Below are 15,376 nucleotides of genomic sequence, written 5' to 3'. Positions count from 1 at the left end.
AATGCTTCCCATGTGTTATGTCTTCAACGTCCTCACAACAGCCCTATGGGGTATGTGCTTTTGGAGCCGGTGGAACTGAGGCTCAGAGAGGTGAAGGTGTCTGCCTGAGGTCACACAGTAAGGAAAGTGATGGGGGGCTGGATTTGAATCCAGAACCCACTCAGTCACCACACTGTTAGCCGGCACAGTGCTCTGCAGGAGGATGACTCCCTCCCCGCCCCGTCCACAGTCCCTCCCCAGCCACCCTCACTATCAACCCTCAAAGCCCTCAAAGGCCCTTCTGGCCAAGCTCCCTGGATCCACCCAGCCACCTTGTGGGCAAGGCAGAGTAGGATGAAGGGGCGCTTCCTCTTCCCCTTTGCAGCTAAAGGGCACTGAAGCCCAGAGAAGTTCAGTGAGTGGCCAGAAGTCACACAGGAAGAATGCAGAATAGCACTCCAGGGCTCTGGACCGTAGCTCTCCCACCAGCCTGGATGGCTACCTGTGTCCCCCCACACAAGCTGTGTACCCTCGCCAAAAACAAAGTGATTGGAAGCGTTTGGGATTTTAAAGATAATTTTTCCTTGATTACTCAAGTAAGGCATCTTCATTGTAGATCAATTTGAAAATCTGCCCCCAAAAAGGAAATGAGTCACTTGTAATCTTACCACCCAGAGACAACCACTGTTAATATTAAGGGGTCCCTGAGTGGCTCGAACAGCTAAGTGCTTGACTACTAGCTGAAAGTTTGGTGAATCGAACCTACCCAGAGCTGCTTTGGAAGATAGGCCTGGAGATCTGCTTCTGACAGGTCACAGCCTTGAAAACCCTACAGAGCAGTTCTACTTGCACACATGGGGTCATTGTGAGTTGGAACTGACTTGACGACAACCAACAATCCCGACAAATATTTTGGCACATTTCTTCCCAAATGTTTTCCTAAACAAATATGTGTATTTTAAACAAAACAGACTATTTTTCCTTTAACAGTAGAGCGGGGAGTGTAGATGCCAGAATGGTCTCTGAGTGACCCCACACTCCCTGGGTCCAGGCAGGTGGACGAATAGCCGTTCCACTCTAGGGGTCGATGGGGCTCGTATGGGGAAAGGGAGTGGATGGGGTGTCACAAACCTGCCCTGACCTCACCCTTCCTCATACCTGGCTCCACCCCACTCCACACTCTGGGAGTCTTTGGGGGAACAATGTCAACATGCCACCAACAGGGATGGTGGGTTACTTCTCCCAGGTGCCAGGGTGGCCCTGAGTGGGGGAGCAGGAGGGGCTCTCACCATGGCCAGCTCGGCCTCCAGCTCCTTCATCCGGTTGTCTTTCAGGTCCAGCTGGGAGCGCAGTGCCGTGGCATGGTCCGTGGCCTCTTTGGCTTGGCGCCGCAGCTCCCACTTCTCCCGCTCCAGCAGGTCCTTCTCCTTGGCCAGGGCTTTGACGGCGTCCTCGCTCTCCTGTGGGTGGTGGAGAGCACCGTGGTGTTACGATGAAAGGCAGGGGCTCCTTGTGGCCCAAGGGTACCTGCAGGGGCTCAACCCTTGCCCAGAGAAAAGAGGAAGGAGCTCCCTCCCCACCCCAGCTCTGGAGGGAGAAAATCCTGGGTTCAAATCCCGGCTCTGCCACAGAAGAACTGGGAGACTAGAATAGAGAGACAAGCCATTAGGAGCTGCTCAGTCACTATTTTCACAACGAATGGATGAATAGGGCAAATGAATGGATGAATGAATGCCTTGGGTGAGTTGTTTTACTCCTCAAGTCTCAGTTGTTCCACATGTAAAATGGAGGTCCCACCACCTGCCTCAAACAATCGTTGTAAAGATGAAATTACTTAAGGCAAGGGAACCACTTGACAGCAAAAGTTAGGATGGGAGTGGAAAGAAGTCCAACGCAAAAGGACAAACATGGTCCCACTTACATGAAATACTGAGAATAACAAGCATAGCCTCACTTATATGAAATATCTAGGGTAGGCAAATGCACAGAGGCAGGAAGGAGGTCAGAGGTTGCCGTGGGCTGGTGGCAGGGGGGATGGGGAGTCACTGCTTCATAGGTACAGAGTTTCTGTTCGGGGTGATGAGAAACTTTTGCAAACAGATAGTGGTAATGGCTGCACAATATCACAAACGTAGTTAATGCCATTGAACTGTACACTTAAGAACGGCTGAAACGGCAAATTTCACGTCACATATATTTTTACTACAATAAAATTAAACAAACAAAAAAACCCAACACATTATGCTCAACGAAATAAGTTAGACACAGAAAAACAAATATTGTATGCTCCTGCTTACACACAATGCCTAGAACAGACAAACGGGTGGAGGCAAAAGAGGATTAGAGGTCACTAGGGGCTGGGGGAAACTCTGGTGGCAGAATGGTTAAGAGTTAACGGATGCTAACCAAAAGGTTGGCAGTTCAAATCTGCCAGGTGCTCCTTGGAAACCCTACGGGGCAGTTCTACTCTGTCTTATAGGGCCACTATGACTTGGAATCAACTCGACGGCAACAGGTTTGGTTATTTTTGGGTTAGGGGCTAGGGGAAGGAGGCGATTGGAGGAGTTAGAAAAAAGATTTTACTTAAGGTAATTTATTGTTAAATAAAATATCACCTCTGATCTATTTATAGAATAATCAATTATTTTTTAAGTTAGGGTGCAAGAGTTGTTTCTTTGTTTTATTCTGTTATTTGGTAAAAAGCGTGTATTACAAGAAAATAGGGACTGCTGCAAGGAGGTCCCTATTCCCCCAGTTGCACTGGCTAGTGCTGGGTCCTGCACTGCTCCATGGGGGGAACAGGCTGAGCCTGGTGTGTGGAGTGTGGCACAGCCCCTGGCTGCGTCTGGCCCCGTCTCCTGCATGGGCTGTTTTCTCCCTGACTGCCCAGGGAAGGGCCAGGCTTCCAGCCATGCCAGTCTCTCGCGCAAAGCCAGCAGGCAAAGCACGGATGGCTGAAATGGAGCATAACCTCTGATAACAGGCTTCAGGATAGCAGGCAGCCCTCCTGAAAGGATAAGTCCCCGGGGTCCCAGCCAGCCACCGTCTTTGCATTCTTCACATCAAAAGCCAAACCCAAGGTTTTTGAGGGGCCTGGGACCATGGAGGCAGGCCGCATCTGGTCTCCTCTACCACCCAGGCCTCTGTTCCAAATAGTGAGTGGCAAGGAGGCCAGGGAGAATCTGGCCCCTCCTCTGGGGCTGTCACAGAGCTGTGACTTGGTTCCAGAGAGAGAACCTGGGTCAAACCTTGGCTTTTCGACGGTGAGCTGCAAGTCATCTCTGCCTCAGTTTCCTCATCTGTAACATGGCGATAATATCACATGTACCTCAGGGTGTTACTGTGAGGGCTAAAGGAGAGAATCCTGCAATGACAGCTCAGCACAGTGCCTGGTGCCCTGCAGGCCCCTGCTCAAGTGTCTTCTCAAAGGCTTCCCCTGGCTACCACCTGAGAGAGCTCCTGGTCCCTACTCCAGCTCCATTTTCTTATTGGTACCTGATACCAGCCATCCCACCACTATTTATGGGCACCCTGAGCAGTGCACACACACAAAGACAAAAGTGCCTGCCCTTGTGAAGCCTACACCGAAACACCATACTACTTGCTCCACCAAAGTAGGAACTCTGTTAGTTCACAGGTGTTTTGATGTGGAGCTCAGAACAGCGGCCTGGCTAAGAGCAACTAATCCACACTGCTGAACAAGTGAAAGAACACATCGTGGCTGCTATGACTTTAGCAAGGAAATGGTGGTTCAGTGGTAGAATTCTCGCCTTCCCTGAGGGAGACCCCAGGTTCGATTCCCGGCCAATGAACTTCATGCGCGGCCACCAACCTGTCACTGGAGGCTTGTATGTTGCTATGACGCTCAACAAGTTTCAGTAGAGCTTCTGACTAAAATGGACTAGGCAGAAAGGCCTGGTGATCTACAGAAAATCAGCCAAGGAAAACCCTGTGGATCACAGTGGTCCAATCTGCAACCAATCAAGAAGATGGCCCAGGATCAGGCAGCGTTTCCTTCCATTGTTCCCTACAGGGTCGCCATGAGTTGGGGGCTGGCTCGATGACAGCTAACAGCAGCAGCCGTGACTCTGACTACAAACAGCACTGTTATGACTGCTCTCATGACTCAGGTGAGGGGAGAGGATGTGTGTTCTGCTGCCACCAGCATGCAGGTCCTTATTGTGGCCCAGAGTATGTGGGTGGGAGGCAATTTGGGTCACCTAGATCCAGAGTCTGGCTGTCTGGGTGTGAGTGGCTGCTCAGACCACTGCAAGTTGAGGGACACTAGACAAGCGATTTAACGCCCCAAAAGTTCAGCTTCTCACCAATACCATGTGTCAGGACGACAGAAGAAACTGGTAATACAGTTTCCAAAGCAATAAATAAATCACAGACAGCGGTAATTTCAGATTCTGGAGGCAAGGCTCTCAGGGCAGAGGGGGCTCCACCTCTGGTTATGTCTCCTCCTCCCGTCTCTTTGGAGCTGTGTTCAGGTGGGGTCAATGCCACAAACGACGGGTGCCAGCTCCCTGGGTCACATATCGGCACTGTCCAGTCTGGTGAAACACCCAGGAAGGAAGCTCCACCCCCAGGGGCAGGGGCCATGTCCTGGGTACCACCCTCAGAGCACAGCAGTGGGCTGGGGCCGTGGAAGGGGCTCGGAAAACGCGGTTTGTGGAACTGATCACCTGGGGGAAAGGCTGTCCCTTAGAACCAGCAGGTGTACAAGAAGCTGCCGATGCAACATCCCTGAATTAGGAGGGTGGTCCCCAGGGCCTATGTTTCTTTGTGGTCACTGATTCCATCGGTCATAGGCAGCCTGAGGGTTCGAGGCTAGGCAGAGGCCACCCATGGAAGCACTCCCTGGCAGGGGGAGAGCAGGATTCAGCAGCAACCATCAGAATTTTCAAGTATGGTGCTAAGGGTCTTGAGTGCATTATTATATTTAAACCTCACAACCACCATGAGGCAAGCACTAAGATTATCCCTATTTTACAGAGGAGCAAACTGTGCCGCAGAGAAGTAAAATAACTTCCCAGCCCCACGGGGCTGAGTGGCAGAGGTCTCAATCCCTGCTGGTAACTGAGGCAGGAAAAGAACAGAAGGGAGACCTGCCTGGGGGTGTCTGGAGCTTGAAGGGGTTGGGTTCGGTGGTCAGAACCTATGAGGGTAGGGCTTGGCCAGCCTGTGTAGGGCCTTGGACGTTGGGCCACAAAGCTGAGCTCCTCTGGCCTCGGGGAACTCAGAGTTGGTGTCCTTTTTCTGGGCAGGGCGGCCACAAGGGTGGAAGGTGGGAGGTGGTGCAGTAAGGAGGGGCTGCACAGGACAGAGGCCTGGCTGGGGGGATGATGGCAGGCAGGATGACAGGGGCCTGTTGCAAAAGTGATCTCACCACCCAAGGTCACCCCGTGTCCAGCCCTCACCCTGGAAGCCGGCCTGCTGTGAGAACTTCTCCAGCCGGATTCATGGAGACTCCCCAAACTCCCCTCCAAACTGCACTCGTGTGACAGAGAACACGATGTGGCACAGCTTTCTGGGAACTTTCTGGGCAGGCCGGGACCCCTGGTTTCTCAGCAGCCTTTGGGCCTGTGCTGCCTGCCCCACTGTCTCCCAGGAGCTCAAAGACCTGGGGCTGTGAAATCTCTCCTGGGGTTGTGTGACCATGGGTAAGAGGTGATCTGCATGCCTGGGGAGTGACAGGGAGGGTCACTGTGAAGACCACGGTGGGTGTGGGGATGAGGACTTTACATTCAAATTCAGCCCCTGATGCTCTGGCCTCTCACCACCCGTGAACAGACTCAGGAATGGCTTCATTCAGGTGCCCTCCTGGCTGTTCAAATCTCACATCGCAATGAAGCTGCAGGCTGAATGATCTCCCTGCCCCCGTTTTCTTTCCTTTGTACTTGTGAGCCTTGGTCACAGCCCTTGTCACACAGTGTCATGTACCTGACCATGGTTTCCAAGTTTTTCTGCCCTCCACATCGGACGGTTACAAGTCTTCATACAGCCACAGTGGCTCACCAAGGCCTGCTCAGTCAGAAGACTGCCTCTTTTTTCTCTACGTTTGACGTGTACATGCCATATCTATAAGCTAGATATTTGCTGAATCAAATTCTTCAGTTATCTGACCCATAAACTCCCACTCGTCCTACAGAGCCCAACTCCTATGTCACCTCCTCTATGAAGCCTTCCCAGACTCCCTCCCTGCAGACAGAATTTCCTGCTGTCTCATGAGTGCTCCCCAGCTTTCTCTTCATACTTTTATTGATGAATGACTCCTGGCTGACATTTACCGAGGGCTCATTACATGCCAGGCACCACGTGCAGAACTCTGTGTTCACTACCGTACACATCACCAAAACAGCTCTGCCGGGTGTGTGCCACGGTAACTATTTTGCAAATGAGGAAACTGAGGCTCTGAGAGGCTAAGCGAGATGCCCAAGGGTGTACATGTGGGGAACCGAGATCTGAACCCAGGCCAGCCTGATTCCAGGGCCCGAATCATTACCCGCCACACCACCCTGCCCAGGCCTACTGAACCAGGAGACACAGAGCCCCAGAGCATGGGCCATGACAGTTTCATGTCAGTGTCCAGGGCCAGGCTGGACACATCAGAGGCCTCACCAAGCAAACACTAAGGTGACATGAGCACGTCATCTGTGTTTGGGATTTGGGAGGACAGACCCTGTGTTGGGCTGAGAAGGCAGCAAGTCTGTGGAGGGGAGGGAAGAAGAGGGGAGGATAGGAGTTGGGGTGAGAGGATGAGGGTAGGGAGGGGTGAGTAGGATGAGTAGGAAGGGGAGGAAAAGGGGTGGGAGCAGGGCAGGGCAGGGGAGGAGAAGGAGGGTAGAGTTGGGAGGGGATGAGAGGGGGTATGGGGTAGGCAGGGGAGGAGAGGGGATGGGGGCAGGGGAGGGGAAGAAAGGGGGGGCAGGGGTAAGGAGGGGCGGGCAGGGCTTGGCCGGCTGACCTTGCGGTGTTGCTCATAGTTGCGGATGAAGTCACGGAGCTGCTCCTCACGGCTTTCCAGCGTGGCGTACAGCTGCTGCATCTGGCTGACCAGGTCCGTCTTCTCACCCTTTAAGCGCTTTCGGTCAGCTTTCATGGCTGGAGGACAGAAGAGCAAGTTAGTTCCAGAGACTCTGGCTGTCTCCTCCAGAAGCCCCAAGGCTGAGTCAACAGCGATAAAATGGAAGTTCAGGAGGTTCAGAAGGAGGAGACGGCTCTCCCAAGCTCCCACATCACTTACAGGCCTTCCCAGAATCTGAACCCGAGCCCATCTGTTGAGTGTTCCTACTCTCACCTCTCAGTTTGCTGATCCAACAAGAAGAGCTGATCCTTGTCTAGATATTTGTCCCAGACCCAAACTGGCTGAGTCCCCAGTGGGAAAGAGATGGAGGCCAGGAGAGCTCCTGACTCCCATGGCCCAGGAAGCTGATAGGGACCCCCAATTCCCTGCTGAGACTTCAAACCTCCGTGGCCCACTCTGAGCCCCTCAGAACAACTCATCTCAGCCCAACCTTCCATCATCTGCCTCATTTCCCCATGGCGGGGGGAGTACTTTACCTTTCCAAGTAGTGAGATATGACACCAAAAGTATGAGCAGAAAAAGAAAAAAACTGATGAAATACATTTCAAAGTTAAAAACTTTTTGTCTTTCAAAGGACGCCATCAAGAAAGTGAAAAAATAATGTACAGGAGAAAATATTGGCAATTATTTGATAAAAGACTTGCATCTATAATATATATGCAACTCTTACAACTCAATAATAAAATACAAATAACCCAATTAAGAAATGGGCAAAGGTTCTGAAGAGATTTATTCAAGGAAGGTCTATGAATGCCCAATAAGCACATGAAAAGATGCCCAACATCATTAGCCATTAAAACCCATTGCCGTCAAGTCGATTCCAACTCATAGCAACATCTATATGACAAAGTAGTATTGCCACATAGGGTTTCCAAGGTTATAAATCTTTACAGAAGCCACATCTTTCTCTCACAGAACAGCTGGTGGGTTCCAACTGCGAACCTTTTGGTTAGCAGCTGAGCGCTAAACCACTGCGCCATCAGGGCTCCTTCCTCATTAGCCATTAGGGAAATGTAAATCAAAACCACAGTGAGATACCACTTCATACCCACTAGAATGACTAGAATAAAAAAACTCAGATAATATCAAGTGTTGGCGAGGGTGTAGAGAAAGAGAACCCTCATGCACTGCTTACGGGGATATAAAATGGTGCAGCCGCTTTGGAAAACCATCTGGCAGCGTCTCAAATGGCTAAATACAGCGTTACCACATACTACAACAACTCTACTCCTAGGCATATATCCAAGAGAAATGAAAACACACGTCCACACAAAAATTTGTATAGAAATGTTTATAGCAGCATTATCCATGATAGTCCAAAGGCAGAAACAACCCAAATGTCCCCCAAGGGATGAAAGCATGCGTAAAATGTGGTATCTCCACACAGTGGAATATTACTTAGCCATAAAAAGAATGAGGTGCTGATACACGCTATGACATGGATGAACCCTGAAAACATTATGCTCAGTGAAAGGAGCCAGACACAAAGACCATATATCACATGTTTTTATTTATATGCAATGTCCAGAAAAGGCAAATCTAGAGAGACAGAAAGTGAACTATGACTGCCAGAGGCTGGGGGAAGGGGGGATGGGGAGTGACTGCTAAAGAGTACAGGGTTTCTTTCTGGGGTGACAGAATCTTCTAAAATGGACAGTGACAATCATTGCACTTAACTGCGCATGTACTAAAAGTCATCTAATTGCTGGACACTTTAAATGGCTGAATCATATGGTGAGTGAATTATATCTCGACAAAGCTGTTCAAAGGAGCCCTGGTGGCACAACCGCTAAGTGCTTGGCTGCTAACCCAAAAAGGTTGGCAGTTCGAACCCACCCAGCGGCTCCAAGGGAGAAAGACCTGGCGATCCGTTCCCGTAAAGATTACAGTCAAGAAAACCCGATGGAGCAGTTCTCTGTCACATGAAGTTGCTATGAGTTGAAATCAACTAACACCTAACAATAATACTGTTAAAAAGCAAATACCTGGTGTCATCCTCCACCTCCCCCGGAGGCTCTGGACAAGCTGAGTGTCTCTTGCTCCCACCAGACCCTCCTCCTCACAGCATAGGCTCCTTGGTAAGTGGTGAAGACCGACCGCCCAGCTTCCCTCAGGGCAGGCTCTGGCTTCAGGGTGGACCTACTGTCTTTTCTCAGAGCCCCCCAGAACCCATGTTCTCCCTGGAGGGAACACCAAGGAGGGGTTTCTGAGGTTAACCACTTCCCCTGAGGTGCTTGCGCCTGGAACTGTGGAAGTGGTAGGAAGGGATGGCAAAGCAGAAGCTGCCAAGCTCAGGCAGCATTCAGCCTGAGAAGGCCCAGAGTGGTTAGGTCAAAGTCACGCAGTGACATCTGACTCCAAGGCCGCACACTTGAGCCTACATTATGATGCTGGCTCCACAATGAAGCCCCCAACACCAGAGGGTCTCTGGCCCCATGGCTAGCAGCAGGCAGTGATGTGAGGGAGGCTACGGATGAACCTTCCGTCTAGTCCTGGCTGCCCATGCCTGCAAACTCAGCCTTCGCTGGAGTCTCAGCCACTCGGCTCTGTGTAAGCACAAGCTGATGTCCTTCTGGTCCTGCGGGGGACCCTCCTTCATCCTCCTGCCCTCAGGGAAGAACAGGGTGGGAGGCAGGCCACCTGGGGGCAGAGAAGCAGTGCTGGGGCCAAGTCGCAAAGAGCCATGAGGAGACCCAGCCAGCAGGGGCTGGGTCTTGGGCAGCCCTGTAAATTCCAGCTTTGAGCTTCCCAGCTCCTGCTGACAGATCTGCCCAGTTTTTGTCCAGCTTGGCTGAATAGCTTAGGTCACCAGGGCTGGAATTCCAGGCCTGCTGGGCTAGAACCTTAAAGGGCAGCACAGCAAGGCCCTGGGGCTGGGGAAACGACTCCACCTCTTCTCTCTGCTGTCAGGCAGGAGATGGCTCCCGGGGCCCCAGGTGGTAGGGAGGCCGAAGCTCGAAGCTGGGCTAGGTTCGCGCCCTGCCCCTAACAGGCACAGCCACATTACCAGGCGAATCTCCCTTTATGAAAACCTAACATCTCAACATGTGACCCAGTCAAAAGGAATTTTATAGAAGAACCCAGCCCAGCTCTGCCACTCATGAGTCAGCAACTTCTGTCGGCACGTTCTTGCTGATCCTTGGGCACTCTTATGAGAGAGGTGGGGTGGGTGGCTATTTTCATCATCCCCATTTTACAGCCAGTAGCTGGAACAGCGGGGTTCGAACATGCCTACTACTGTGAGGACGGCACAGGACCGGGCGACGTTTTGTTCCCTTATACGTAGGGCCACTATGAGTCGGAACATGACACATTTTATAAAGGCAGAAATTTAGACGCAGCAAAGTCACACAGCCAGTGAATGTCAGGGAGTCTGGTGCAGGCCGAAGAGCAAAGGACAAGAGTCACTGCCAGCATACTGTGGCCATTTTCTACAAAGTAAACAGTGGATTTCCCAGCAGACTGCTATGTACATCTCAGTGGCCAGAACGGTGGCATGCCCACCTCTAGCCACAAGGCAGCTGGTAAAGTGAGCATTCAGTTTCAAAGGGAAGCGGGGGGTCGGGGGTAGGGGTGGGGAGAGGCTTGAAAACCGAAGGGCAGCACCATCAAGGTGGGTGGTTTCCAGGGGGGCACTGACCCTAACCTTTGTGGGCAAACACACTTCCCACTGTGGCTTCCCAGGAGAGATTCAGGCAGCTCTCCTGCCCCAGTGGAGAGAAGCTGTTGTCAGGTGGTATCGCCTGCCCCACCCCCAGGGGAGTTAATCCTCTGCCCTTCACTGGATATTGAATTCCCTTGGGCTCTGGTTTGTCTTTTTCGTTAGCCCCATCTGGGTGAGAAGCAAGCCCCATCTTCGCTCCTGGAACCTGGAGACTCCCAAAAGTCTGCCCTCCTCCCTACCATGGCTCTCCTGGGCCTTTTCTCCCTTTGCAAAGGGCCTTTGGGAGGTGATGCATTGGCCAAGCAGGAGTCTTGCTGCTGTCCTGCGCATGCCCTGGAGAAGCTGTATGTGCTAATGATTCTGCGGGTGTGTACAAGCTTCTCTGGGTGATGTGTGACCGCCAGCCAGGTGGGGGGCGGGGTAGGGAGCTATACCTCCTCCATCCAACTGGGGGCTCCCTGAGAGCGAGGGCCAGGCCTCTGCCTTCAGATCAGTAGCTCTTCTCTAAGAAGAAGGATAGAGTTTCCTCCTAAACAATTCGAGGAAACACTAACTGAGTGCCAGGCTCCAAGCCTGCTGCTAAGAGGGAAACAGGGAGGAACGAGACATGGTACCTACCTTTTAGGTGGCTGATAATCTAATAGAGGAGACAAACGCATAAAAACCCAAAAAACCACGTCTGCTGGCGTTGAGTTGATTCTGACTCATAGCGACACTATAGGACAGAGTAGAGCTGCCCCATAGAGTTTCTAAGGAGTGCCTGGTGAATTCCAACGACTGACCTTTTGGTCAGCAACTGTAGCACTTAACCACTACGCCACCAGGGTTTTCTCAAACCCATACACATGTAGTTAACACTACATCCACGCACCTGCCTCCTTACCAAGGGAACCCCCAATTGTGTTTGGGGGTGCAATGTGCCCAATTAAAACACTGGATTTCCCAAGCTCCCTTACAGCTAGAGGGACACATGTGTAGTTCTGGTCAACTATGATGTACACAGAAAATCCACTGGGAATGTACTAGGAAATCCACTCTTTACAGAAAAAGGTCACAGTAAGCTGGCAATGACTCTTAATAGTTGCCCTTCCATTTTCTTCCTCTTGGAAACATGGATACAGCACCAGAGGCACAGCAGCTATCTTGTGAGCACAAGGACAGAAGACACAAGCTAAGGCTGGGGAGCAGAAAGAAAGACAGGAGGGGCCTGTATCCTGGCTGGCACCCACCCAAGCCAGGAATCCTTATCACAGTAGAAAAATAAACCCCATGCTAATTTAAACCAGTGTTTGTGCGGTTTCCTATTACTTGCAGCCGAACACATTCCTAATGACATCAAGGCAGTCTATGAGAAATGCTCTCTCCCACCACACAAGGCTTCCCTTCCTAGTTCCTTCACACGTGTTCTCTGAGAGTATTTAAGAATTTGCTCTATGTCACAGGGTAATGCCTTTATCCAGGCAACAGTCACTGAGGATCCTTGCTCTGCCTACCTCTGGACTGGACCCCACCAGGCTGAGGCCTGAAAAAACAGGAAAGGTGAATTTGTGGGAATGAATGCCAAGTGAAGAGCAATAAAAAAACAAGATAAAGTGTCTTTGGAACCACTATCCGATCAAAGAAGTTGATAGTTTGCACACAGCTTTTCAGAAGCACACACAACCATGGCCAAGAACTTGGTAGCCTTATTATCTATTCCTGGACTGGCTCTAGCAATCTGGGCCACATGAAACCTGTACTGCCTTGGGATTAGAAAGTGTGTGTTTGCCCCACTGGGTCTGAATGCTCCCAAGCATCTAGGTGCTGGGCCTCCCCCATCAGACTGGAAGCACCAAGAAGGTGGGTGCTGGCAACTCTTCACAAACAAGGAGGTGAGCACAAATATTGTTATTGTTAATTACCACAAGTCGGCTCAGATTCATGGCAGCCCTATGTACGACAGAATGAAATGTTGCCTGGTCCTGCTCCATTCCCATGATCCTTGGAATGTTTGAGTCCATTGCTGTGGCTCCTGTGTGTTTTGAATGCCTTCCAACCTAGGAACTCATCTTCCAGCACTATATTGGAGAATATTCTATTGTGATCCACAGTGTTTTCATTGGCTGATTTTTGGTCATAGATTGCCAGGCCTCTCTTCCTGGTCTCGGTCTAGAAGCTCTGCTGAAACCTGTACACCTGCTGGTATTTGAAACACTGCCAGCATAGCTTCCAGCATCTCAGCAACACACAAGCCTCTGCAGTACAACACACTGGCAGATGGGTGGTGACAGTACAAATATAGACTCTCCCTAGAAAGAATTTAACGTGAGATGGGCTGATGGTGTGGGAGGCCTGACTTCCCTGTGAGCAAGCAGCCTCCTGACTCAGCCTGCAGCTCCCCAGAACTACTCCCCGCCATTCTTCTTCCCAGTCACTTGGCTTCATCCAGGCGTGTCCCATTCCAGCAGCCAAGCCTCTGGAACCACTGCCATGGTGATGGATGATGTCACGCTAGGCTGGGCCCCGCAGGATCACGGAATGAGACCAGCCCAGGTTCTGGGAATGTGGGGACTCCAGGAGTAGACAGGAGAGGGGAGTGCTTGTGGGGAGGGATTTATTCTTCTAACTCAGAAGAGGCCAGATGCATGCATGGGACAGGGGGTGTAACCAGGGGACCACCCCACATGCCCCTGGGGAGGTCACTGTTCTCAGGCTTCTAAGGTGGACTTTCCACAATGGACATCTTCCTTCCCTGGCTTATGCCTGAGAGCTGTGTCCCACCATCCTTTAGCCCCTAACCCAGATGCTGTATCAGACCCACACTTGACTTTTGCAAATGAAACTCTTGGCAGCTGGGGACTAGGGAGAAGAAAGGTATTTGCTCGCAGCCTGGGCAAACCAGACCTCACCTCCACTGCCTGGGTGCAAGGAAGCGACCACTAACATGTAACAAAACAGGTACATTTTTGGCTTTTGAGCTTCTAGGGGTGGAGGGCCTGGGATATGTGAGGGTTTTAAAGGGTGATGTTGAGCACAAGGGGTTTTCTCCTTGCCCACTGAGGCCGTGCATGCAGCCAGAGCCAAGCCTGGAAGCGAGGGCGTCTCAGTTACCCTCCAGCACAATGAATGTGCTCGGCTTACCAAGCTTCCTGAGATTCCAGGAGGCTTCACTTGGACCCCTTGCTGCCCTGTTGTGAAGGCCTGGAAGGCCATCAGCAGACAACCCCATGAACATGTCCATGGCCTTGGCCAAGGCCACACCATGGGGCAGGATGGGCGTTAGTCTATGGTCAGAGGACTTGGGTTCCCGGCCTGGTTCTGAGACCTTGGGCAAGTCACTTCACCTCTTCGAGCCTCAGTTTCTCAGATATTAAAACAATACCCACGTAGTGACACTTAGGGTGTCCCAGGCACTGCTCTAAGCCCCTGACTGGTTTCAGCCATTTAATTCTCACGACCACCTTATGCAGCAGGAACGATCATTCTGTGTTACAGAGAAGGAAATGGGCGCCCAGAAGGATGAAGGGCCTTGGCCCAGTGGTGAGCAGCAGAGCCCGCCTGGCCCCAGCACCCACCTTCCTAACGCTGCTGCCCGGCTGCCTCCAAAATCGCTAGCCCCAAACCCACCCCACGGCAGGCACTGGTCCTCACCCACTCAGGGAGATCGTATGGGTATTTTGTGCACCTGTGTCCTGAGGCACCCCTTAGACCACACAGCTAAAGTAGCGGATCCTGGACTTAAAGCCGGATGTGTGACCCTGAACTCCGCACTCCTCCCCTTAGCTCTGTCGTGAAAGCACTTTTGCAGACTCAGCCAGCCCAAGACAGTCTCTCTCCACATACGGTCAGGTTTCTCCTTAGTCTGAGCTCAGAAGACTTCGAGCCCATTCCTCTGTGTTCTAAGGCCAAGAGGCCTCATAAATGTTTCCAGCCTGGGTGGACCCCTGAAAAACAGAGCTCAGAGGCAGGCTGCGGGGGGGCGGGGTAGTGGCAGAGTCATCAGCCCGTGGATGGCGGTCCCAGCTGCTGCCAGCAGGGGGCCCCCTTTCTTTGTCACTGAACACTCCTGATCAGTGGATGCTTCAGGGTTTTGGGCAGTGAGAGGTGGGCAGGCAGGAACAAGAGGGCCTGGCAAACCACTCTTCAGGGCTTTGAGCTTCTAAATAAACACTATCATAGGAGGCTCTCAGAATTCTCTGAGCTCAACTTCTCTTTACAGATGTGGAAACTGAGGCCCAGAGAGGGAAAGAGAATGTCCAACTTGGATCAACAACCAATGCCCATGGAAGCAGCAGTCAAGAACTCAAACAACATACTGCGCTGGGAAAATCTGTTGCAAAAGACCTCTTTCACGTTTTAAAAAGAAAGATATCACTTTGATGACTAAAGTGTGCTGGACCCAAGCCACAGGCTTTTCTGTAGCTTCATAAGCATGTGAAAGCTGGACAATAAAAAGGGAAGAACATAGAAGAACGGATGCATCTGAATTGTGATGTTGGTGAAGAATACTGCATATACCATGGATTTCCAGAAGAACAATAGATCAGTATTCAAAGAAATACAACCAGAATGGACACGTCATTAGGAAAGACCAGTTGCTAAAAAAGGACATCTCATGTTTGGTAAACTGAACGCCAGTGAAAACAAGGGAAACCCTCAGTGAG

At 51.4% G+C, this 15,376-nt stretch overlaps 1 protein-coding gene across 2 annotated transcripts in view; it reads right to left on the bottom strand.

Annotated features, from left to right (window-relative positions):
• The window catches only part of KAZN (kazrin, periplakin interacting protein), a 161,824-nt gene that overhangs the window by 47,916 nt on the left and 98,532 nt on the right, over positions 1 to 15,376 (bottom strand). For both annotated transcript variants that reach the window (XM_064281321.1, XM_064281322.1), the window contains exons 3-4: positions 6,950 to 7,086; positions 1,269 to 1,439 (exon numbers count right to left, since the gene is read on the bottom strand). In XM_064281321.1, the coding sequence (XP_064137391.1) occupies positions 1,269 to 1,439; positions 6,950 to 7,086 (308 nt within the window). The remainder of the gene's footprint in view (positions 1 to 1,268; positions 1,440 to 6,949; positions 7,087 to 15,376) is intronic.

This window comes from Loxodonta africana, chromosome 3 (assembly GCF_030014295.1).
Source record: "Loxodonta africana isolate mLoxAfr1 chromosome 3, mLoxAfr1.hap2, whole genome shotgun sequence".
Taxonomy (NCBI): Eukaryota; Metazoa; Chordata; class Mammalia; order Proboscidea; family Elephantidae; genus Loxodonta; species Loxodonta africana.
This window is presented reverse-complemented; position numbering and strand designations above follow the sequence as displayed.